Source organism: Cricetulus griseus, chromosome 8 (assembly GCF_003668045.3).
Source record: "Cricetulus griseus strain 17A/GY chromosome 8, alternate assembly CriGri-PICRH-1.0, whole genome shotgun sequence".
In the NCBI taxonomy this organism is placed as follows: Eukaryota; Metazoa; Chordata; class Mammalia; order Rodentia; family Cricetidae; genus Cricetulus; species Cricetulus griseus.
In genome coordinates, this window is record NC_048601.1 from 22301381 (window position 1) to 22324442 (window position 23062).

A 23062-nucleotide genomic window follows, 5' to 3' on the forward strand; every position below is an offset into this window, starting at 1 on the left:
AATACCACTGGTAAATGCTGTTCTGGACAAATTAAGTTAGAATTTACAAACTTGTTAAAAAAAAAACTTTTTTGTGTTGATAAAGAAGATTGGGAAAAGTCAATAATACCGTGACTCATTTTCATGTTTACATTTTGTCTAAAAGTAATCACAATTTGAAATGGTGAGGTTACATCATTTCCAAGAAAAGTGCTTTTATACAACCTCGATGAATCACACATATTCCTGGGAAGTCACATAAGAGAAAATCATTTTGATTTTTAGCAGCTAATCTGAACCTGTAAATTGTATAGCCACTACCCTCTAGTGATGGATAGAAGTGAGTTCCAGTTAGGCACCCTATTCCCTGTTGAGACAGGTGTTCACTACATAGCCCAAGCTGCCCTTAAACATAGCCCAGGCTGGCTTTAACATAGTTCAGGCTGGCCTCAAACATAGCCCAGGCTGGCCTTAAACTCATAGAGATCTGCTGGCCTCTTCCTCCCACCAAGGCATTTTTTATATCATCTTGACTGGGAAAGAACAAATGCCAATCAGGCTGTAATGATAATATAACACAAATATGTCTAAAATTTGTACTATATACTAGAAATTGTGCTGAATGTTATTGATACAGGAAAAACTGGGGTCCCCTTTTGGGTATATCATTAATAAAAGAATTTAAGAACTGACTCAAATGGAAGCACAAAGACAATTTTATTAGTTTAAAAGGAAAACATTAGGGCAGGTGAGCTGTATTCCCCCAGCAACTACTCAGAGGAGGAGGATGGAGGAGAGAAGGGAAAGCCATGCTATGTAAGCTGGCTGCAGGTCAGACGGGGCAGAGAAGCAGCCACCTGGGTAGGGTGAAAGCTGCAGAGAAAGAGTGAGGAAGGGCAAAATGTTGGGGTGGTGGTGAAGTCCAGAGAGATAAGGAAACTACGCTCAGAAAAAGAGATAAAGAAGAAGACAAGGAAAAGGTATATTTTTCTGAATAATTCAGAAAAATGAGCAGATTTACCCCCATCCCCTCCCCACGGGTACAGTTCATCAGTTACCGCACCAGGTGCAGAGATTCTGGGAAGGAAAAGTGCAGTATCTCATTTAAGGACTAATTATTCTGCCCACCTCCTTAGCATGGCTTAAGGTGAGTCTGCCTTCCTAGGGATGGTCCCTTAGCCAAAGTGATTGAACTAGTCTGACTGGAATGTTAAGTCTCCATGCAGGCCAGAGATTCCATTCTCTTGACCAGTTTTTCTTTTCTTTCTTTCTTCCTTTTTTTTTTCCTACTCCAACATTAGGAAACAACGGGGACCAGAGGCACCAATCAATAGTTGAGTACAATGTATCAGAACTAGAACAGATATAAAAACATGTAATATCAGAGAAGGGGTAAGTACTAGTCCTGTTTAAGACAATTTTATTAGTTTATAGTGAGAAGGGATGAAGCAGTGTTTAAGGGTACTTGTTGCTCTTATAGAAGACCTAGGTTTCGTTCTCAGCACCCAGACAGTGTGCATAGCCATCTGTAACTCCAATTCCAGGGACTCCTGTGCCTTCTTCTGATTTCTGTGGGAACCTTTAGGCAAGTACTCAGATACTAAAAAGAAAAAAAAATCTTTAAAAAGTTGAGGAACAGTCGGGTGTTGGTGGCTCATGCCTTTAATCCCAGCACTTGGGAGACAGAGGTGGGTGGATCTCTGTGAGTTCGAGGCCAGCCTGGTCTCCAGATTGAGTGCCAGGATAGGCTCTAAAGCTACACAGAGAAACCCTGTATTGAAAAAACAAAACAAAACAAAACAAAAAACAAAAAACAAAACCCAAAAAAAGAAAGAGAAAGAAAAACCAAAAAAAAAGTTGAACACATTCCAGAGAAAGCAGTATTTAGAATTAGATCTCATAACTCAGGGCATCTTACTAAGGAATAGATGAGCAAGATTTGTGCTGTGAACATACATGTTCAGAAGCAGAAATAAGTCTGGAGGTGAGCGTGGTTGCTTGTACCCGTAGTAGGACTCAGGAAGCTGTAACAGGAGGAGCACCTGAGTTCAAGGCTAGCCTGGCCTACAGAATGAGCTGCTGCCACAAACAAATCACCACCAATAACTAAAGGTATCATTGAAAAATTAGATAATATGGTCATCTAAACTAGAAAGGACACAGCGATTAAGATTATGGAAAGTGTTGATATGGAGGAGATCCGTTTGTATTTTCTCTTTATTTTTCTAATATGGTATGTTATGTTTGTTGATTTTAAAATAATAAATCAACTACGAATTCTTGGACCAAGCTGCTGTTGGTTATAGCATATCATATCTTACATATTGCAAGAAGGAATGCAAGATTAGGAAAAATTAATTATATGAAAGTCTCTAGAATGACCAGATTTGGGTAGAAAGAATGCAAAGACACTTAAAAGGTGAACAGGCTCCTCAATAAGTGATTGTCAGCACTGTTGATATAGAAAGAGGAAATGAAAGAGTACAATGTAGTCACATGACCTAGACTTCAAATGAGATCATAGGTTTAGAAATAGGAAGTAAGTAATAGGTCATTTTTCTGTCCTGTCTCTTTTTTTACTTCTTCATCAAGGGTGCTTGTATTCTCATTACAGAAATCTTTAAATGTGGAGAAGTATACGAGATAGAAAATGATAGCTTAAATTGGGGGAAGAATAGCTAAGTTGATAGAATTGTTGCCTAGGTCTCATGAAACCTTGGATTTGATCCCAAAGACTGAACAAAACTGAGAGTGTTGGCATGTGCCTGTAATGCCAGCACTCGGGTGGCGGGTCAATTAGAAGTTCAAAGTCACTCTCTACTACATAATGAGATCAAGGCCAGCCTGGACTACATCAACAAATCAAACATCAGCAAATGAAAAATAGTGCACTTGTTAGCTGTAGGTAACACACACTTAGTATTTGAACCAGTTCTGCTATAGATGTCCCTTCAAAGCAGTGTTGAACCAATTTATATTTCTGGGAACAATATCTGAGAGTAGCAAATCTCCAAAACCTTACCAGCCACATCTAAATTCTGTAAGAACTGACGTTCCCAAAGAAGGGTAAGTCAACCTGTCGATACAACGAAATGATGAAGACTGCTACTGCTGTTTCCTGTGACAAAATGAGATGGGACTTGGGTTTGCCACTAACGGTCTGCGCCAGCGTTTCTAAGTTACAGGGTTGCAAGTTTACATTTGGGGCGCACGGAGAGCGCATTTGTGGACAGAGCTCGGTACTCATGTGTGGCACATCACTTCTTATGCTGAGAATTGCTAGGTAGCTTTTTAGCACTGTAACTGGGGCCGCTCTGTATATGGCGGAGTCACCGACAAAATCTACAAATTCACCAAAAAAAAAAAAAAAAAAAAAAAAAAAAAGGTGCCACCTAACAGACTGCAAGGGACAGTTGCTTATAGCATGCGAAGGGAATGAGGCGGCAGAGACGCATTTTGCACAATCTCTCTTGTGTTTTATGGTCGGTGGCTTTTTTTTTTTTGCGACTAAAGGAGAATAGAATTTTTATTTTTAATTTTCCGCTAGACGCAGAGCCCAGGGCCTCCCTCGGCGGGCAAGCGCGGCACCGCCGAGCTCGTCTCTGCCATTACTCAAGATGGCGAGCCGCGCGCCACCGCGCTCTCAGCCGCCCCCGGCGAACTAGCGCCGCCCCGAGGTCGCACGTTCCTAGCCGAGCCCGAGCGGAAGTGACGCAAGGAAGTCGCCGGGCACCTCAGCCCGCCCCCGCCCCGCCCCGCCCCGCGCGCGCTAGCGGAGCCAAGATGGCGGCCGAGCTGGAATACGAGTCTGTGCTGTGTGTGAAGCCTGACGTCAGCGTCTACCGGATTCCGCCGCGGGCCTCGAACCGCGGCTACAGGTACTGAGCGCCGTGTGCGGCCCGCGCCCGCCGCGGTAACGGGTCTGCCCTTGGGCCGCGCGCTCCGGCCCGTGCGGTTGCTCCCGGTTAGCCTCCCACCCGGGCTGTCGGCGTCTCTCCTGACTTTCCTGTTCTCCTGGAACTCCTGATTGTTTGTTTTGTTTTGTTTTGTTTGTTTTTGTTTTCTTAATGCCTTCATGCATCAGTCCGCCTGCCCTCCCCATCATCTGCTGCTCGTCATCCGCGCGCCTTCGTGCCCGCTCCGTCTGTTCCTCTGCCCGCGCGCGACCTTTGGCTCGCAGCCCTCCACGCGCGCGTCTTCTCCACCCCACTCCCTGCACACACAGTGGGGCTGCCCGCAGTGTGCGTGCAAAACGATGTGATCTAATGCACACGGCTGTCGTTCGCGACAAGTGGCAGCATCCTCACCCACCATTCTGGTTTTCTTTTAGGTGTGTGTGTGTGTGTGTGTGTGTGTGTGTGTGTGTGTGTGTGTGCGTGTGTCAGAGGGCAAACGTTATGATCCTGTTTTCCAATGATTAGCTATTCCGTTTCTTTTCATTTTGTGTGTATTGTGTGTGTGTGTGTGTGTGTGTGTGTGTGTGTGTGTGTGTGTCAGGGCAAACGTTATGATCCTGTTTTCCAATGATTAGCTATTCCGTTTCTTTTCATTTTGTATTGTGTGTATTGTGTGTGTGTGTGTGTGTGTGTGTCAGGGCAAACGTTATGATCCTGTTTTCCAATGATTAGCTATTCCGTTTCTTTTCATTGTGTGTGCGTCCACATTATAGCATTTGATTATGTAGGGATTCCTTCCTCTTGGTCACCTCTCCTATAGTTTTTCCAGAGTCAGTGCATCATTTTTTTTTTTTTTTTTAGCTCCGACAACCCTGTATTCCAGTGACTAAGGGTTTGATGATGTAGAATGCTAATGGAGTTCAAAGAGAATTCACTGGGACTTGTATTGAAGACTGTTGAGACTGAGCCCTGGACACTAAATAGACTTATAACTCACAAGCCAATTTCTTAACTTCCCCAGGCCTTAGTTCTCTCGTTTGTAAAATAGGAAAGTAATGTAAGTATACCGTGCACTTCTTATGTACCTCACAGTTTTCTCCCCCACCTCTCTTTTCCAAGACAGAATTTCTCTGAGTAGCCCTGGCTGTCCTGGTGCTCACTTTGTAGACTAGGCTGGTCTGGGACTTGGAGATTCGCATGCCTCTGCCTCCCAAGTGCTGGGATTAAAGTCATGCACCACTGTCCAGTAGCAGGGTTTTATTTCCTTAATGATGTATTTTATTTATTTTATTTTATAATTATATGTATGGGTGTTTTGCCTGTGGTGTGTGTGTGTGTGTGTGTGTGTGTGTGTGTGTGTATGTATGTATGTATGCATGTATGTATATATGTGTATCCCTTGTGTTCACAGAGGTCAAAAGATTGCATCAGATTTCCTGGAACTGGAGTCACGAATATTTATTTGTGAGACAATACATGGGTGCTGAAGCCTGGTTGCCATAGCAAGAGCAACAAGTGTTCTTCACCATTGAGCCATTTCTCCAGTCCCCGTTTTTTTTTTTTTTTTTTTTTTTTGAGAGTAAAATTAAGTAATATAATGTATGGGAAAGAATGTAGGGTAACTAAAGCATTATAAAAACAAAATACTAGTCTTTTCTGACTGACATACCATCATGGTTTTTCTCCTGGTGTTCATATCTTTGCTGAAAAGTTATCTTCTCCACAATTTCATTTGCTTCCTAACTAGAGATTCATTATTAACCAACAGTTTGTGTTTGTAGACCTATGCAGTGGGCCCCATGGGTTGTATCTTTTGGCAGAGATAGTTCTGCCTTCAAGGAGCCATGACTGAGACCTGACCTTAATCATGCATGAAACTCAGCATGCTTCTTGATGGTAGTCACAGGTGCTATGTTACGATCAGTCACAGGTACACGTTGACTTCTGTGAGATGCTCTACCTGACCCATCTTGGTTTAGGCCAGCTCTGTGTGGACTTCACGGCCTGTTATGCTTATCTCCATCTCTGCTTTAATGGGTTGTTTAGTCGCCTGTTCTCTAGCCTGAAGTCTGTTAAACTTTCTATCTGTATGGCCTAGCAGGACCAGCAGAGTGTCTGGCACATAGTAGGTACTCAGCAAATGCTTACTGAAAGAAGAAATTGGGGCCATCTCAGCAGGTAAAGCGCTTACTGTGCCAACTGAAAGAGTTTGATCCCCCCATTCCAGGTAAAGGGAGAAGTAGAGAAGTAAATTTCAAATTGGCTTCTGACTGCTACCTAAGTGTTGTGGCAAGCCTCTGCCCACACACATACACCGTACACACATGGATAATACATTGAAAAGAAGGAATTGGATTATGTAACCAACCCAGTCACATAAGCTAACAATGGCTGTACCTCTAAATAAACTATCTCATGACTTCCTTTAGGGGTTAAGACTTCCAGAATGATATCTGTTTTCCTTTTACTTCAAGCCAGAGGTCCTGAGTTCAATTCCCAGCACCCACACGGTGACTCACAACCATCTATAATGAGATCTGGTGCCCTCTTTTGGCCTGCAGGCATACATGCAGAACACTGTATATATAATACATAAATAAAACCTTTTTTAAAAAAGGAAAGTGGTCGGGCATTGGTGGCGCACGCCTTTAATCCCAGCACTTGGGAGGCAGAGGCAGGCGGATCTCTGTGAGTTTGAGGCCAGCCTGTTCTCCAGAGCGAGTGCCAGGATAGGCTCCAAAGCTACACAGAGAAACCCTGTCTCTTGAAAAATAAAAAAAAAAATAAAAATAAAAAAGTGTGTGACGTATGCATGTAATGTGTGGATGGCATGTAATAGGTGCTTGATGGCTGTTACCTCTCTTCATTCTTCTCCTTTGTAAATACGTTTTGATTGCTAAGGTAAATGAGAAACTGTGAGATTAGTTTTATTTATGTTTTACACAGGGTCTCTCACAGTGCAGTCCTATGGCTCCAAACTTCCAGAGATCTGCCTGCCTCTGCTTCCCAGGTTGTGGTACTTAAGGCTTTTGTCACCACACCTGGCCTGTGAGGTTTGCTTATGGTATTGTTCGGAGACCAGCAAAACCAACAATTCTTTAGTCTTGGATTTGGAGAGGGAGAGGAATTAAGGATCAAAGATGAAGGAAATTCCCGGCATGTATCCATTTATTTATTGAGAATTTGTTAAATATTTAAAGGTACTATATACACAAGATAAAATGACAAGGTAGCTATCCAAAGAAATAAATCAATAGGCTTGTTCCTAATATTTCCCATTTATGCTATGTCTAACTGTCATTGGTATAACTGCGATAAATAATGGTTTATTGAAAAAATTAATAGGGGCAAGCAAGATGATAGCTCAGTGGGTGAAGGTGATTGATTGCTGCCAAGCCGGGTTACCTGAGTTTGATTTCTGGTTACCCACGTGATAGGGGAGAACAGACTTCTGTAAGTTGTCATCTAATTTCCACATGCGTTTCATGGCATGCATGTAGCTCCACCCACACAATAAATAAATAAACAAATAAGCAAGGAAGCAAATGTAATTAAAAAAAGATTCATCCATGAGGACTTGTGGAATATTCTAATCTGGATCAGACTGAGGTACTTGAGAGTTTTTGAAGGTAGACTGTCAAGAGGGACGGGGATGACAGGGATTATTTTACAGTCCTGTTCAAAGCTCTGCTGGGGCCGCCATCTGCATGCTAGAGTACTTGCCTAACATACTCAAGGTCCTAGGTTTGATCCCAAACATGGGAAAGACAAAATCCTCTGTGTTTTGTTAAGTTTTCCTTTTAACTTACTATCTTGTTAATCTTTCTCTTGTACAGATATGTCTTGTTATTTTCTTGTCTGTATTGGAGTTTTGTTTTTTGTTTTTTGTTTTGTTTCAAGACAGGGCCTTAACTTTGTAGCTCAGGCAAGCCTCACACTCCCTGTATTGCTGAGGCTTCCCTTGAAGTCACAGTATTCCTGCTTTTCATTCCTAAAGGATTTTAGGCATGCACACCACACTTTGTAGTCTTCGGGTTCATAAGAAGTAAATTTTTATTTTTTTTTTTACATATTTCCCCCTTTTCTATATCCTTAACAAAATATATCTAAATTCTATGTTTTGTAGTCTTGGTCATAAATAAATTAGATTTTACTCAGGTTCATATAAATACAGATAACAAGTGTTTGGGTTTTCAGATGGTTTATAAACAGTGGTAATTTCATTTCAGATGTCTTTCCTGAACTTTGCTCTTGTAAACTCAGCTGTCCACCCTTAGATGTCTCAAATTAAGCATATTGAAAATCCAGCCTCCATCTGCCCAGACAGGGGCCACAACTACCCTTCCTTATTTTAGTCATTATGGTTTGTTTGCTCAGGCAGAACAGTTTGGGGTTCGCCTTGACTTCTCTTTCTCCTGGCCCCCACACCTAGTGTTGCATCAGAAAACCCTGCTGCCTTTGCTTTCAGTGCATCTAGAATCTAGCTAGTGGCTTTGGCTCCTGTGTCTTCCAAGCTCCTCTCATGACTCACTGCAGCGTTCTTAACTAATTGCCCTGCTTTAGCATCACATCCCTTTCCACACAGCAGACAAAGTGATCCTTTTAGAATCTAAGGAGGACTGGGCCACATATCTTTCTAATACCTGGATCAGCTGATTTTCCCCTCAGCATAAGAGCTGCAGTGCTTTTGGTGGCTCGAAAGGTCCTGCCTGGTCTGGCTTTCTTTCCCAGCAATCATGCTTTCACCTCAGCACCTTTGCACTAGCCCTGTGCTTACAGTGTTTTCCCTCAGGCACCCAGAAGGGGCCCTTCACCTGCTCTACCTGAGCCGGAGGCTTTGACCAGTTTTACAGTGTCAGGCCTGAACTGTGGAGCAGGCCTCATCCAATCTAAAGCAGGTGGTTATCACCACAGCCTTTGGGCCACCATTTATTCCACATTTTTGCCTAACATTTCACCTTCTTGGTGAGTCTACCCTGACTGCCTTCTTTTCTGGTGTTGTTGGTGAACACTGTATAAGAATTTGACCACTGAGCTTTGCTCTCAAGCTTCCTGGTCACTCCCTTGAATCCTGTAACCTGTGCCCCTTGTCCTCCTGACTTTCTTACCTGTCTCTGCATTTCCTTCTCACCTTAAACTAATAATCTGAGGTACTGATACTATTATTTACTGTGTTTCCTTTTTGTTGTTTGCCTTCTGTTGGAATGTAAACTTTCTGAGGGGAAGAATGTTTTGTTTGCTGTTATATCACAAGCATCTGCTATGGTGCCTCCCACTTAATAAGTGCCCTGTAAATATTGTTTGAAATCAATGAAAGATAATATATGGTTAGTGATTTTGGAAGCTTCTGTTACCCAGGTCATTTCATCTAGCAGATGGACTTTGTTGTTCCCTGAGTAGTGAAGCATCATTGGGTAGAAAGTCATCTATTGGTAGGAGAGTAGCATCATAGGAGAAATTGTATTTTTAGATTTTGATTTTGGAGATGGGCTTACTGTGTAGAATAGGGTGGCCCTGAACCACAGAGGTCTGCCTGCCTCTGCTTCTTGAGTGCTAGCATACACCTTGAAACCCAGCTTAATCCTCCCTCCCTCCCTCCCTCCCTCCCTCCCTCCCTCCCTCTCTCCCTTCCTCCCTCCCTCCCTCCTTCCCTCCCTTCCTTTCCTGGTGTTGGGAATCAAATTAAGGGTCTCATGGTGAGGAAACACTGGACCAAAACAAGACTGAAAACCAGCTGGGAAAACTCCAGACTCTGCATCTCAATGTCTGATGTCAGATGCTCTTCAGATCCCCAGCTCCTTTCAGCTTTGTTGACTGTAACACACTTCTTTCTCTTTGGGCTGGTTCCACTCCGAGAGCAGCTCTCCTCACAGGTGTCTCACGACTCTGGCATCTCTGACATCTTCGGGTCTCCAAGGCCGCCCAGACGTCAACTTCACAGCTTCATATAATGCTCTCTCTACTAGGCTTCCATGTGACACCCTGACACATTCCTGGCCTACTCGGCTTTCCTTAGGCATGGAGACCTGTTCTTTTATCCATCACTCCAGAATCACATGGCTGAAGCTGCCAAATTCTGCTGCTTGCTGGAGCTGGAACATAGTCTCCTCATTCAATTACATCTTTACCAGCTGTCTGTCCTTCACTGCCTAAGCTTGGCTGTTCTGAAACTTGCTCTGTAGACCAGGCTGGCCTCTAACTCTGAGATCCACAAGCCTCTGCCTTCCCAGTGCTGGATTAAAGGTGTGTCCCACCACACCTGGGTCAGAATTTAGCTGGATCTTGCCCTGAGGTCACCACTCCCTATGTTCCATTTCTCAATCCACTTATCTCCTTGAACACAAGACTTAGCTCCATTCCACTTCCTGGTGCTCTTTTTCTCCTCAAAATTTACGTTTTGTTATTTACCCTGCTCAGCTTGCTCCTTTGCATCATAAATCTTTATAAGGGTGAACACTAGTAACCACATGACGGAGTTTGTTCTAGGCTGTTTTGAGATTTCCTCTGTCGACAGAATTAAACCATATCTCTTCAGTTTAGCCTCAGGCATTATCTTCAGACAAGGGCAAAAGGCAGCCACTTTCTTCACCAAAATATCTCAAGGACTATCTCTACGCAACGTATTGGAATTCTTCTCTGAAACCTCAGGAGTGAGCCTCTGTCTTCTTCCATGCTCTTAAACAGAGCTTAAAGTATTCCACTGCTTTCCAAACCTAAGTACCTAAGTCCAAATTCCTCCAAACAAAAACATGGTTAGGCCAACACAGCAGTACCCCAGTCCCTGGTACCAACTCCTGCTTTAGGATTTTCATTGTTGTGAAGAGATACCATGACCACGGCAACTGGCTCACAGTTTCAGAGGTTCAGTCCATTATCATGGCGGGGAGCATGGCAGCAGGCAGGTGGACATGTGCTGGAGAAGGAGCTGGGAGGACAGAGAGACAGACACAGACACACCGGGTAGTATCCTGACCATAGGAAACTTCAAAACCTGTCCCCACTGACACACTTCCTCCAACAAAGCCACATTTCCCAATAGTGTCGCTCATTATGAGATTATGGGGGCGAATTATATTCAAACTGCCACAGGTTTCTATATGTAACACCCCTGGCTGCCCTGGAATTTGATTTGTAGACCAGGCTGGTCTCGAACTCACAGAAGTTCATCTGTTCTGCCTCCCTGGTGCTGGGACTACAGGCCTATCCCACCACACCTGTATTAGACATTAGAACACGAGGCCCCAGTTTAAGGGGAGCGTGAGTTATTTTTCATGATTATTTAATAGGCAGAAAGAATAGGCCCTCTAGCATAGCGGAAAAAAAAGGACTGAGGCCTCAGGCTTGCCATTTTCCTTTCACAGGGCATCTGACTGGAAGTTAGACCAGCCAGATTGGACTGGCCGCCTCCGAATCACTTCAAAAGGGAAGATCGCCTACATCAAACTGGAAGATAAAGTTTCAGGTAAGCGCAGGGGTGCTCTCAGACATGGGGGTGCTGGGTTGGTAGGCTTTTGTCAGTAGACTCAGATGGGGGACTGGCAGGGAAAAATCCCTGTTAATTGGAGTTAGCTTTGCTTCTGATGCTCAAGGAGGTCTCTTTCTTGCTGTTAGGGGAGCTCTTTGCTCAGGCACCAGTAGAACAGTACCCTGGCATTGCTGTGGAGACTGTGACAGACTCCAGCCGCTACTTCGTGATCAGGATCCAGGATGGTACCGGTAAGGAAGCTGGGGTTTCTGGTGGGATGAGACCAGGAAATAGCGAATGAGCTCTGATACAGTGGTTGTCTTCCTTTTGCTAACTTTTCTTCCCTTGCTTTCAAAGTTACTATGGTTATCAAAGAAAAAGGGCTAACATTTTATAGACGTGAGCATAAGTTCAATTGAGTTTAAGTTAAATTAATCAAAATGCTTATTTAACAAAAGACATGCACTACCATGCCCAGCCTCCTCATACTTTTTAATAGATTGGTAACCAAAGACAATAAATATTTTTGGCTTTGTGGGCCACGTTGTAAGTGCTGCTCCCAGTTTGGTGGTTGCAGGGTGAAGTAGCCACAGACACATTTGTCCAAGTTGATGTGGCTGTATTCAGTAGAACTTTATTTTCAGACTCTTGCTGTGGGAAGAGTTGGCCTCATTCGGCTGCATGTTATCTGCTGCCTGCTGCTGGTCTGTGAGAAAATACCAAGCAGATTTTATGCAGTTCATGTGACATGTTTGTCTCTGATAGGCAGAAGTCGTCATAAGGAACCCGTTTTCTGAGATTGCTCCTTTTTCACAGGGCGTAGTGCATTTATTGGCATTGGCTTCACAGATCGGGGGGACGCCTTCGACTTTAACGTTTCCTTGCAAGATCACTTCAAGTGAGTGAAGCTTGTCCTTAGATTTCAGGGCTAGTAATCCCGGGGTGGGAGTGCTGCTTCTTTCTGTAAGGGAGTTCCTCTCGCCACGTGGTTTATTCAGTAGTCTCTTCTTTACTTTTTCCTTACCTTTGTACCTGCTGTCTTTCTCTACAGCCTGTAATATATTTTAGGTCCTTGTGCGGTGGTTTGGGTTGATGCTTGTTTGTGACCATGGGGAATTTACCTTTCTCCTAAAGAGGTGCTGGAGGGTGGCACACGGTGGCAGCAGCCTGTCCATGACAGGTGTGTGCCCGTTCTGTCAGTTTGGCTGCTTGTGTGTCTCCTGCCTATGTATCTTCTTCAGCCCCACTGAGTTTGGCACAGCAGTAGTGAGCAGCACCTAGCACCACATCACTTCCTGTCTCTAGGACGGTGTAGCCCTCTCTTCTTATTGCTCCTAACTCTGACATTTAAAGCCCCGAGATGGAACCTGCAAGAACATGGTAACCGACCCCTCTCCTTTGGGGCGGTACTCTGCAAGGGCCGAGAACCGTTGGGAGGGATGCATCTCCCATGCGTTCCCTATTGCCCCTCAGTCTGAGCCCAGCTGGCCTCTTGCAGACTCTTTTCCCTTTTCTTTCTCATGTCTGATGGGTCCCCACTCGGCTTTCTGGAATTCCAGTTGTCTGAATGGGATTTAGCCAGATTCCTGTCAGACTCTGCTTCTTCAGGGAATTCCAAACTGAGATAAATTATTTCCCCAAAGGTGGGTGAAGCAGGAAACTGAGATTTCCAAAGAATCTCAGGAAATGGACAATCGTCCCAAGTTGGATTTAGGCTTCAAGGAAGGTCAGACCATCAAGTTGAGTATTGGGGTAAGTGTGATTTCTTCCTTTTTTTTTTTTTAATTTTCTGTGTATGGGTGTTTTCCTGCATATATGTTTATGCACCACAGGCATGCAGTGTCTGTGGAGGCCAGAAGAGGGTGTTGATCCTCTGGACTGGAGTTACAGGTGGCTATTAGCCGCTGTGGGGGTTGTGGTGGTGCTGGGATTCAAACCTGTATCCTCTGGGAGAGCAGCCAGTGCTATTTACTGCTGAGCCATCTCTCCAGCCCCTATTTTCTTTTAGGAGACAAGGTGTCACTGTATAGCCCTGGTTGGCCTGGAACTTGTTATATAGATCAGGCTAGCCTTGAACTCACATATCTGTCTGCTTCAGCTTCCCGAGTGCTGGGATTAAGGGTGTATATTGACTGAGATTTTTTTAAAAAATTATTTTCCTGTTGTTCTTTAGGTCAGTGATCTCTCTCTCTCTTACAGAACATTACAACCAAGAAAGGAGGTGCTTCTAAGCCCCGGGCCTCAGGGACTGGGGGCCTGAGCTTACTCCCACCTCCACCTGGAGGCAAAGTCACTATTCCCCCACCATCCTCTGTTGCTATCAGCAACCATGTCACCCCACCGCCTATTCCAAAATCTAACCATGGAGGTAATGATGCAGGTAAAACTAATACTTAACTTTTAACTTTGAAAATAACTTTAAATTACGTTTTTTTGTTTTGTTTTGTTATGTTTTTTTTTTTTTTTTTTTGTAGCTTTGGAGCCTATCCTGGCACTCACTCTGGAGACCAGGCTGGCTTTGAACTCACAGAGATCCACCTGCCTCTGCCTCCCGAGTGCTGGGATTAAAGGCGTGCACCACCAATGCCCGGCTAAATTATGGTTAAAATGGATAACAGCCATTTGCCAAAAAGTTTTGCTAGGAAGTTGCTTTGGTACTGATATGGTGATTTTGGAAGGGACCAATTTGTCTGGTGAAATGGTATCTGGTAGGTACTTTGACAGAAACCACGTGGTTATGTAAAAGACTGTGTCTGGGCTGGAGAAGACATGGTTAAAGTGTAAGTGCTGCTCCTACAGAGGTCGTGAGTGTGTGTCCCAGCAGCCAATTGGGTCAGGCAGCTACAGGGCATCTGAGGGCTCTGAGGTACAGGTCCTCATGTGTGCATACTCACGTCCAATCACACATACACATAACTAAAAATAATAAAATAATGGGAAAAAGAAGAACTCTGTCCTTCATTGTTTATTGGTTAGATGCTAAAAGGCTTGTAGATCAGAAGTATAAAGTGGTTTTGAATATGGCTTTACTATTCATGTCTGAATGCACTTGGTAAACATCACTTAAATTCTCTCTAAAATTACTTATTTATCGTCAGTGGATTTTATTTTTTTGAGACAGGGTCTTTTGTAGCCCAGGCTGGCCTTGAATGTGCTATGTAGCTGAAGATGACCTTGAATTCCTGAGCCACCTGTCTCCAAGGGCTGGGGTTAGGAGCGTGTGCCACCACACAGCTTACTTAAGGTCTTTGAGTCTCAGTGTGTTTTCTTTTTCTCTTTTTGAGAGGATGTTACTGTGTAACCCAGGCTGGCCTGGAGAACTCACTAAGAAATGAAACTGTGTATGTGTGTGTGTTTATATGTGTTCATATACAGATATACATACATACATTTAATACTAGAGAACCAGGTATTACACCCATTTAATATTAGAAAACCAGGTAATAGAATTTGGTAGATTTTTGTTTGTTTGTTTTTCAAGATAGGGTTTCTCTGTTTAACCCTGGCTGTCTTGGAACTTGCTCTGTAGACCAGGCTGGCCTTGAACTCACAGAGATCTGCCTGCCTCTGCCTCTTGAGTGCTGGGATCAATTTACTTTTATTTCATCAAAGGAGGGAATATAAATGATGTCTTAAAAACTTGTGACGGGGCTGGCAAGGTGGCTCAGAGGTTAAGAGCACTGACTGCTCTTCCAGAGGTCCTGAGTTCAATTCCCAGCAACCACATGGTTATGAGAGCTGGTGCCCTCTTCTGAAGTACAGAATGGAAGCAGAATGTTGTATACATAATAAATAAATAAAATCTTTAAAAAAAACAAAAAACTTGTGACCACACTACTGAAGATCGGATTTTTTAATTAAACTTTCTATTTTGAGAATTAGAAATTCATACAGTTATAAGAAATAATGAAAGGAAGTAGACATGGTGGTACACACCTCAAATCCCAGCACTTTGGAGGTAGAAGTAGTTTAGTGTCACCTGAAATGACATAATTTCCAGGTCAGCCTGAACTATTGGGACTTTACCTCAAATTAAAAAAAAAAGAAGAAAGAAAAATACTGAAGGACTCTTGTGCCCTCCTTGTTCAGTATCTCTCACTAATAACGTCTTACAGAACTTTCTTGGACTGTCATTGACATTGACATTGATATTATCTTCTAATTTTAATCAAGTTTCTCATTCTGTGTACATGAGTGCATAGATATGTAGCTTTGGCTTTGTGCAGTTTTGCCCTGTGTAGGTTCATGGATCCACTGTGACAGACTGTAGAACAAGTCTGTATCACTTTCTGTCTTTTAAAAGATTTTTTATTATTATTATTATTATTATTATTATTATTATTATTATTATTATTTTTGAGCCAGGGTGTCTCTGTGTAGTTCTGGAACTCACTCTGTAGACCAGTCTGGCTTCCAATTCAGAGATCCTTCTGTTGGCTCCCAAGTTCTGGGATTAAAGGGGTACACCACCACCATCTGGCTAAGATTTATTATTTTTAAAGTGAGTACAGGTGCCTCATAGGCCAAAGACATTGAGCCCCTGGAGCTGGAGTTAGAGATGGTTGTGAGCCACAGACGTAGGGGCTGGGAACAGAACTTGGGCCCTCTGGAAGATCAGCTCTTAAGTGAGAGTGTGTGCTCTTATCATTGAGCCATTTCTCCAGCCTCACTGTAAGAATCCTTGGTGTCACCCTTTAAAACCACCCCCCTCTGAACCTTCCTTCTCCTATCCCTGACTCTTGGCAGTCTCTCATCTGCTTTGTGCTTATATCAAGTTATTGCTTTAGGAGTGTTAGGTAAATGGAATCCTACAGTATGTAAACTTCTGGGAATTGGCCTTTCCCTTAGTGTGAGTCTTTAGAGATATACCCCAAGTTGTCCTATATGTTGAGTTTTTTCCCCTTTTTTGCTAGTATATGTATTTACTGCAGTGTTTTTAACCGTTACCTAAGAGTATCTGAACTGTCTCGAGTTTTGAGTGCTGTGACCTTTGGGTGTTGGTTTCCCTGTGAACATATGATTAACCCCCACCCCCCATTGTTCAGATATCCTTTTAGATCTGGATTCCCCTGCTCCTGTCACGACTTCAGCACCAGCTCCAGTTTCTACAAGCAGTGACTTGTGGGGAGACTTCAGCACTGCATCCAGGTAATGGGCACGGTGCACCCTGCAGCCTCTCTCTCAGGGTATGGCCAGTGGTTCTCACCCTCCCGAATGCTGCAGCCCTTTAATACGGCTCCTCAGGTTGTGGTTGTGACATGATCTTCATTGCTACTTTATAGCTGTAATGTTGCTGCTGTTATGAAGCATATGTCAATATCTGATAGGTGACCCCTGTGAAAAGATTGTTTGACCCCCACAGGGGTGGTGACCACAGCTTGAGAATCACTGTTGCAGAGGCTGTGTCTAGTCAGGGAAGTACCTGGCACCTGTGGATTTCAGTGTGAGTTCAGGAAAAGCAGGGAAGAAGTGCTGCGACTGGTGTGGGGAAAGCTGCTGGGAGAGGCTGACGTGGGCTTCAGGCCTTGGGAAGTGGGGTTTGTGGGAAGAGTTCCTTCCGACATTCTGACAGCAGTTTCTGAGTGACTCGGAAATGACCGGACTCTCATACTCATGTGCCGCCTTGGCTTCGTGTCTCTTCCCCTGTCTTGCAGCTCTGTTCCGAACCAGGCACCACAGCCATCCAACTGGGTCCAGTTTTGAGTGTGATTGGCGTGATGTGAAGGACACACTTGAAGAATAAAAATGACCCTGAGGGCACCATTCTGTGAGGGAGTTGAGGGACCGCTTCATTTCCCAGAACCAAAATCAGTGGACAATCTTTTCCGTAGCTTCTCTGTTGCTTTCGGGCTGGATTATTTTGTTACCTCTGTGTTACTTGCTGTACGCCAGGAGACCACCTGTTGTTTCCTGCTCACAACCAAGGCAGGGGAGTAGCGGAGATTATCACACTGGCCGACTGTGCAGAGTTCAGAAGGCCAACTTTGAGAGTGCGAGTGACCTCAGACATTTGTAAATTCTTGAATTTGTCTCAGAATCATCTCATGACTCCTGTGTATCTCTTTGTGATGCCCTAGTTAGCAATTTCAGGAGACAAATGCCTTGGAACTGTCTTTCCACTAACCCAGGACTAAACCAGGCCGGCCTCAGTACTTAGAAAGTTAGCTAAGATTTTCATGGGGGTGGGTTTGCAGAAAGCCGTATCCCAGGTCTCTCCTGTAAGGCCTCCTTCAGGCTTACCCCATTCAGTGAGCCACAGCACCCCCACCTTGTGTGTTTACATGTTTTTTCCCTTTGGTAAAAGGTTGTGTTGGTGGTGCCTCACTGTTTTCTACTTGTTGAGTAGCGCAGCATCTTTGACAGTGGATATTTCTGAGATGGAGGAGGATCAAGGGGCTGTGCTTTCCAGGTTGTAGTCTCCAGAAGTGTTTTTGCTACATTTGAAGCATAGCATTAATTTTACTCACCGTGGGTTTGACCTGAACATTAAGAGTTTTAACTTGATGTGTAGAGCAGAGCAGTAGAAGCGCTTAGCTCTCATGCAGTACCCACACGCCTTGCTGCCTGGTGTGGATCCCTTTTCATAAACATTTCTTGTAGTCCATTTAGCTGTTCCATGGAAAGCTGCTATTACATAATTGTCAGTGTGAAGGAGGCTAAATCACAGCTTTACCTGTGACAGCCTTTGCCCCAGGCTTTGATACCCAGCTAGGATATCTTAAAGCAAGTTACCGTCCCGTCACTTTTCTCTCCCTCTGCCCGCCATTCCTTTTACAATGCTGTGAAGAGAGCCCTGTTCAGGTCTGGGTACTGTCCACTTTGTTGGGCAATTTGAGGAGGGATTGGGAGGATTTATATTCTTCTGTGAGCACCTGTTTGGATATGTATGTTCTACCTGAAGAGGGCCCTTATATTTAATTATATTTAATACATTATTTCTCTTGGATATTTTTTTTTAGCTGTTTCAAACTTTGGGTCCATTTTTTCCTCCTCATTGCCTCCCCTTTCCAGGCAGCTCTCTTCTTGCAGAGCCATGGCAGGACGTTTAAGGTTCCAATAAAAACACTAAGAGGAAAATATAGAAAATATAGTGACTAGCTATTGGGAAACCTATTTTCTCAATCTTCCTCCATTTTGTGTTCTTTGTATTCTTAAGATGATAATATATTATGTATTTGAATTGCTGAAAATTGCAAATGAAGCTGAAGACAAATGTATATAAGGCATATGCTGTATTGGTGCAATAATGGTAATTAAAGATGTGAAAAAAGGTGGATTTTCATCCTTTGGTTTATGTTTCTTATCTCTCTACCAATAGTAGGAGTTAAACCCAAGGCTTTGTGCATGCTGGGCAAGCACCTTACTGCTTAGATGCAGTCCCAGCCTCGTTTGTCCTTTTAGTTTAACTGGCCCAGGACAAAAGGCGACCAGTAATAAGAGGGCACATGCACTTGTCAGACATTTATTATTCAACTTTCCCCCACCCTCTTCAGAACTTACTATCCAGGACCACTAAACTGGAGGAATACAGACAAGGGCCTTGATGGTCACTGCAGCGATGGTGCTTGGGATATGCATCAAAAGCACAGACACGGAAGCAGCTTCAGTGATCGGAGGGGAAGAAGCTTTTATTGTGTGGAATAAAGCATGACAGAATCAAAAGAAGGCCAGGCCAGTAAGGTGGCTCAGCAGCGAGTGCTTGCCGTCAAGCCCGATGACCTGACTTTGTCCTCAGAGAATTACCTCCTGTAAGTTGTCTTCTGACCACATGTGTGCCATGGATACTGTACTGGCTGCTTTGTTTTGTTTTTTTGTCAACTTGACACAAGCTGAGCAAGACAGTAAGCGGCACCTCTCCATGACCTCTACATCAGCTTCTGCCTCCAAGTTCCATCCCTGTTTGTGTTCCTGTCCTGAATCCTTTTGATGATGAATAGTGATATGGAAGTGTGAGCCAAATAAACCCTTTCCTCTCCAACTTGCTTTTTGGTCATGGTATTTCGTCACAGCAATAGAAACCTCAGCTAAGACACACACACACACACACACACACACACACACACACACACACACAGTAAATAAATAAAAAAGCAGGTGTTGCCGGGCATTGGTGGCGCACGCCTTTAATCCCAGCACTCGGGAGGCAGAGGCAGGCGGATCTCTGTGAGTTCTAGGCCAGTCTGGTCTCCAGAGCGAGCACCAGGTTAGGCTCCAAAGCCACAGAGAAACCCTGTCTCGAAAAACCAAAAACCAAAAAAAAAAAAAAAAACAACAACAACAACAAAAAAACGGGTGTTATGGGGAACCTGCATAAGACCAAACTAGACTCCCTTAATATAGGTGACAATGGTGAGACTTGGACAGTATATGAGGCCAAAGGCAGTGGGTCCAAGATCTAACACTAATGCACAAACTGACTTAGTGGAACCCATTCTATATGGAGAGATCCCTTGCCCAGTCTAAACACAGGGTGTGTGGGGGGTGGGGAGGTGCCTTGGTCCTGCCTAAATGATGGGACAGACTTAGTAGACTCCCTAGGGGAGTCCTTACCCTCTCCATGGAGCAGATGGGAGGAGAGAAAAGAAGAGGGAGGGGGAGGGAGGAGGGAGGGGAAACTGGGATTGGAATGTAAAAAATAAATTAATAAAAAAAAGAATCAAGTGTTGGGCTGGCAAGATAGCTCAGTAGATAAAGGTGCTTGCCACCAAACCTGAATACTTGAGTTCAGTCCCTGAAACCTATATGATGGAAGAAGAGAACCTAGTTCTGTAGATTGTTCTGTGAGCTCCACTCCTGTGCGGTGGCTGGCACATGTTCACACACATATGTAGACACATAGACAGTAAATAAAGCAAATCCTGGCGAAGAGTACAGAAAAGGGACACTTTTCATATTGTTGGCAAGAAAGTAAATGTCCCAGCCATCACTGACAACAGTATGCAGCGCTTCAACAAATTAAGGACAGGCTGGAGAGGTGGCCCAGAGGTTAAGACCATATGCTGTTCTTGCAGGGGACCTGGATGAGTTCCAGGAGATTTGGTGCCCTCTTCTGACCTCTGCAGGCACCTGCACACACAGTGCACATACATACACATAAGCATAAAATTAAATGGATCTTAAAAAACTAAAAAGAAAAACAAATACTATGTGGCCTAGGAGTCTGTCTTCTGGGTAAATATCTCAGAGAGATTACCTATCTACCAGAAATTTATATGTAATATATATCCTTTATAACTTTAAAGATTTATTATTGTTATTTATCATTGTGTGCGCACGTCTGTGGAGGTCAGAAGAAACTGCCAGGTCTGTTGGAATTGCAGTTACAGTGCCTGCTAGCTGCATGACATGGGTGCTAGGAACTGATTCAGGTCCTCTGTGAAAGCCATGAGCAGTGTAACTGTGGGAGCCATCCTTCCCACACCTTTAAAGTTAACTAATATTCTCCTTGCTGTGTGATGTACGCCTCTGTGTGTGGTTGTGGGTATCCACCAGAGAAGACTGTGAAGACATGGATTTAAACCAATAAAAAGTCTTCATTAGCCAGCTGGTGAGCACTCTAGGTGTTCAGGATCCCATTGCAGCACTGAGCCTTTCTCAGGGCAAGCTTTTAAGCACAACACCCACATTCTGGGTTAACATACTTCAGTTAACAAGAACAGTTAGCCAGAAGTGAAACTACAGAAACCAAAAAACAAGGTTAATATATTAGAGACTTTCCCAGGACTGTGGACTTTGATGGATTATGTCTTCATTTTCTTTTTGGTAGGTAGTGCTGGCTACATGCTGAGTTTTATAGCCTGAGCAGTTATGACTCCATCATTGAGTCAGTTGTGCTAAGGTCTGGGGATCTACCAAGGTCTGGGGGCCTGTTACATGTATGTGTGTATGTGGATGAGAGCATAGAGGTCACCCTTCTGTCTCCCTTACCCCTCCATGCTGGTTATAGGTGAGTGTCTGGCTTTTCTCTATGGATGTTGGTGCAGCCAGTGCTCTTACCCACTGAGCCATGCCCCTAGCCTTGAGATCACTAGATTAGAGAGAAAGAGTGTAAAGTTTATTTACTTATTTTGTTTTTTTTTTGAGACAGGGTCTCTCTAAATAGCGGATGTCCTGAAACTCATTGTGCAGACCAGCCTAGCCTCAAACTCCTAGAGTTTAAGGATTAAAGGCTTGTGCTGGAATATATATATGCTTGTGGTCCCTCCCTCCTTCTCTCCCTCCCTCTCTCCCTCCTTTGTACCTTCCTCTCTCCTTCATTCCCTCCCTTCCTCCCTCTGTTCATTCCTAGTTTACTTTTCAACTCTACAAGATATGAAACAGCATATATTTCTAAAAATGTCTAGTGTGCTTGTAATATTTTCATTTGAGTCAGAAGTAAAGTGATTGTCTATTGTGAGCTCATGTTTTGTCCCATTAATCTAATCATGAAATCACATTCTAAGAATTGGCATAAAAGAGCTACTATGGTTGTTTTTTGTTTGCTTTTCAGTATTTTTTTTTTTTTTTTTTTTGAATTTGTACATTCTGATGCTATGCTGTGGCAGGAAAGAAATGTCATGGCAGCACTTCATGTGGGTATGTAGGTGTGTGTCACTGTAGGACCACTAGAGGGCATGCTTCCTCTGCAGCTGGAATAATTGTAGCCCATGTGTCTCAGATCATCTGAGATCTTTTTTGTTTGTTTATTAGTCTCTATATAGCCCTGGCTGTCCTGGAACTCACTATGTAGACTAGGCTGGTCTTGAACTCACAGAGATTTGCCTGCTTCTCTCTCCAAGTGCTGGGATTAAAGGCGTGTAGCACCACACCAGGCTTATTTGTGTGTATTGAGATAGGATCTCACTTAGCTTAAGATAGCCTTGAACTGGATGCATGACAAAGACAACCCCCCCCCATCCCCGAGACAGTTTCTTTGAGTGCCCCCACTGACCTGGAACTCACGCTGCCCACGAGGCTGGCCTCGAACTCAGACATCCACTTACCTCTGCTTCCTAAGTGCTAGGATTTTAAAGGCATGTGCCACCATTGCCAGGCTGGACAAATGAAAAAAGAAAAAGAAAAGGACATCCTAGAGTCATTGTGGCAGTGAAGTGACTTGAATAATCACAGAGCTTATGATTAGTTTCTGCAGGTTTCATCATTGATTGAAATAACTGAAGTGCTTGGAAAAAGGCCTGGTAGTCTGTCAGCTCTATGTAAGTTATCTGTACTAACAGCCCCACCCCAGCCCCATCATGGAGATGGGATGGTAAATGTTGGGGTGTGGCATTGTTCCACACCCCAGTAGGTATCCTTTGGGATGTGCAGTGCAGGAGTCATTGGATAAGGGACAAATGGGGAGTAAGAGATGATGGGGAGACAAACTGCATAGGACAAGTTTAGGGAGACGGAACATACCTTGAGGACCCACAAAGATACTCAGAAAAATCAGAAACCCCAAACCAAGTGCAGTCTCACTGTCTACTGTTTTTGGATCATTGATTCCTTGTTTGGCACTAGCTAAGTGCTTTATGAGCTACCTCAGTCGCCACAGAATCTCTAAGGTGTTGTGTGGTTACCTACAGCTCAAGCATACAGAAGTTAAATGTTAATTTTACCCACGTGTGCCTAAAGTGATGGTATGCTATGTAACGATTGACTCTGGCTGTTGTATGTACTTGAATTAAAAAAGGAAACACCCCCATTCATCATCATATTGCAGCCATACTGATTCAGTTACATT

The 23062-nt window shown here is 43.8% G+C and overlaps 1 protein-coding gene across 2 annotated transcripts; it reads left to right on the top strand.

Moving 5' to 3' along the window:
• The first annotated feature begins 3706 nt into the window (after window positions 1-3706).
• Necap1 (NECAP endocytosis associated 1) lies at window positions 3707-19318 on the top strand. 2 transcript variants are annotated; one of them, XM_027428791.2, is made up of 8 exons: window positions 3707-3857; window positions 11237-11337; window positions 11487-11591; window positions 12157-12238; window positions 12984-13092; window positions 13540-13720; window positions 16386-16488; window positions 16995-19318. In XM_027428791.2, exons 1-8 carry the CDS (start codon window positions 3763-3765, stop codon window positions 17041-17043), a joined length of 825 nt encoding a protein of 274 aa, XP_027284592.1. In that variant the 5' UTR covers window positions 3707-3762; the 3' UTR covers window positions 17044-19318. The 2 variants fall into 2 exon arrangements, with proteins under 2 accessions (XP_027284592.1, XP_035304490.1); XM_035448599.1 differs by lacking the exon at window positions 3707-3857 and adding an exon at window positions 4762-4932.
• The last annotated feature ends 3744 nt before the right edge of the window (window positions 19319-23062 follow it).

Bases quoted from the DNA above. Each gene is read 5' to 3' on its own strand.
- Necap1 (XM_027428791.2), top strand. From the start codon at position 3,763: ATGGCGGCCGAGCTGGAATACGAGTCTGTGCTGTGTGTGAAGCCTGAC. The intron at 11,592-12,156 runs GTAAGGAAGCTG...CCTTTTTCACAG, and splicing joins CAGGATCCAGGATGGTACCG to GGCGTAGTGCATTTATTGGC. The intron at 12,239-12,983 runs GTGAGTGAAGCT...ATTTCCCCAAAG, and splicing joins TCCTTGCAAGATCACTTCAA to GTGGGTGAAGCAGGAAACTG.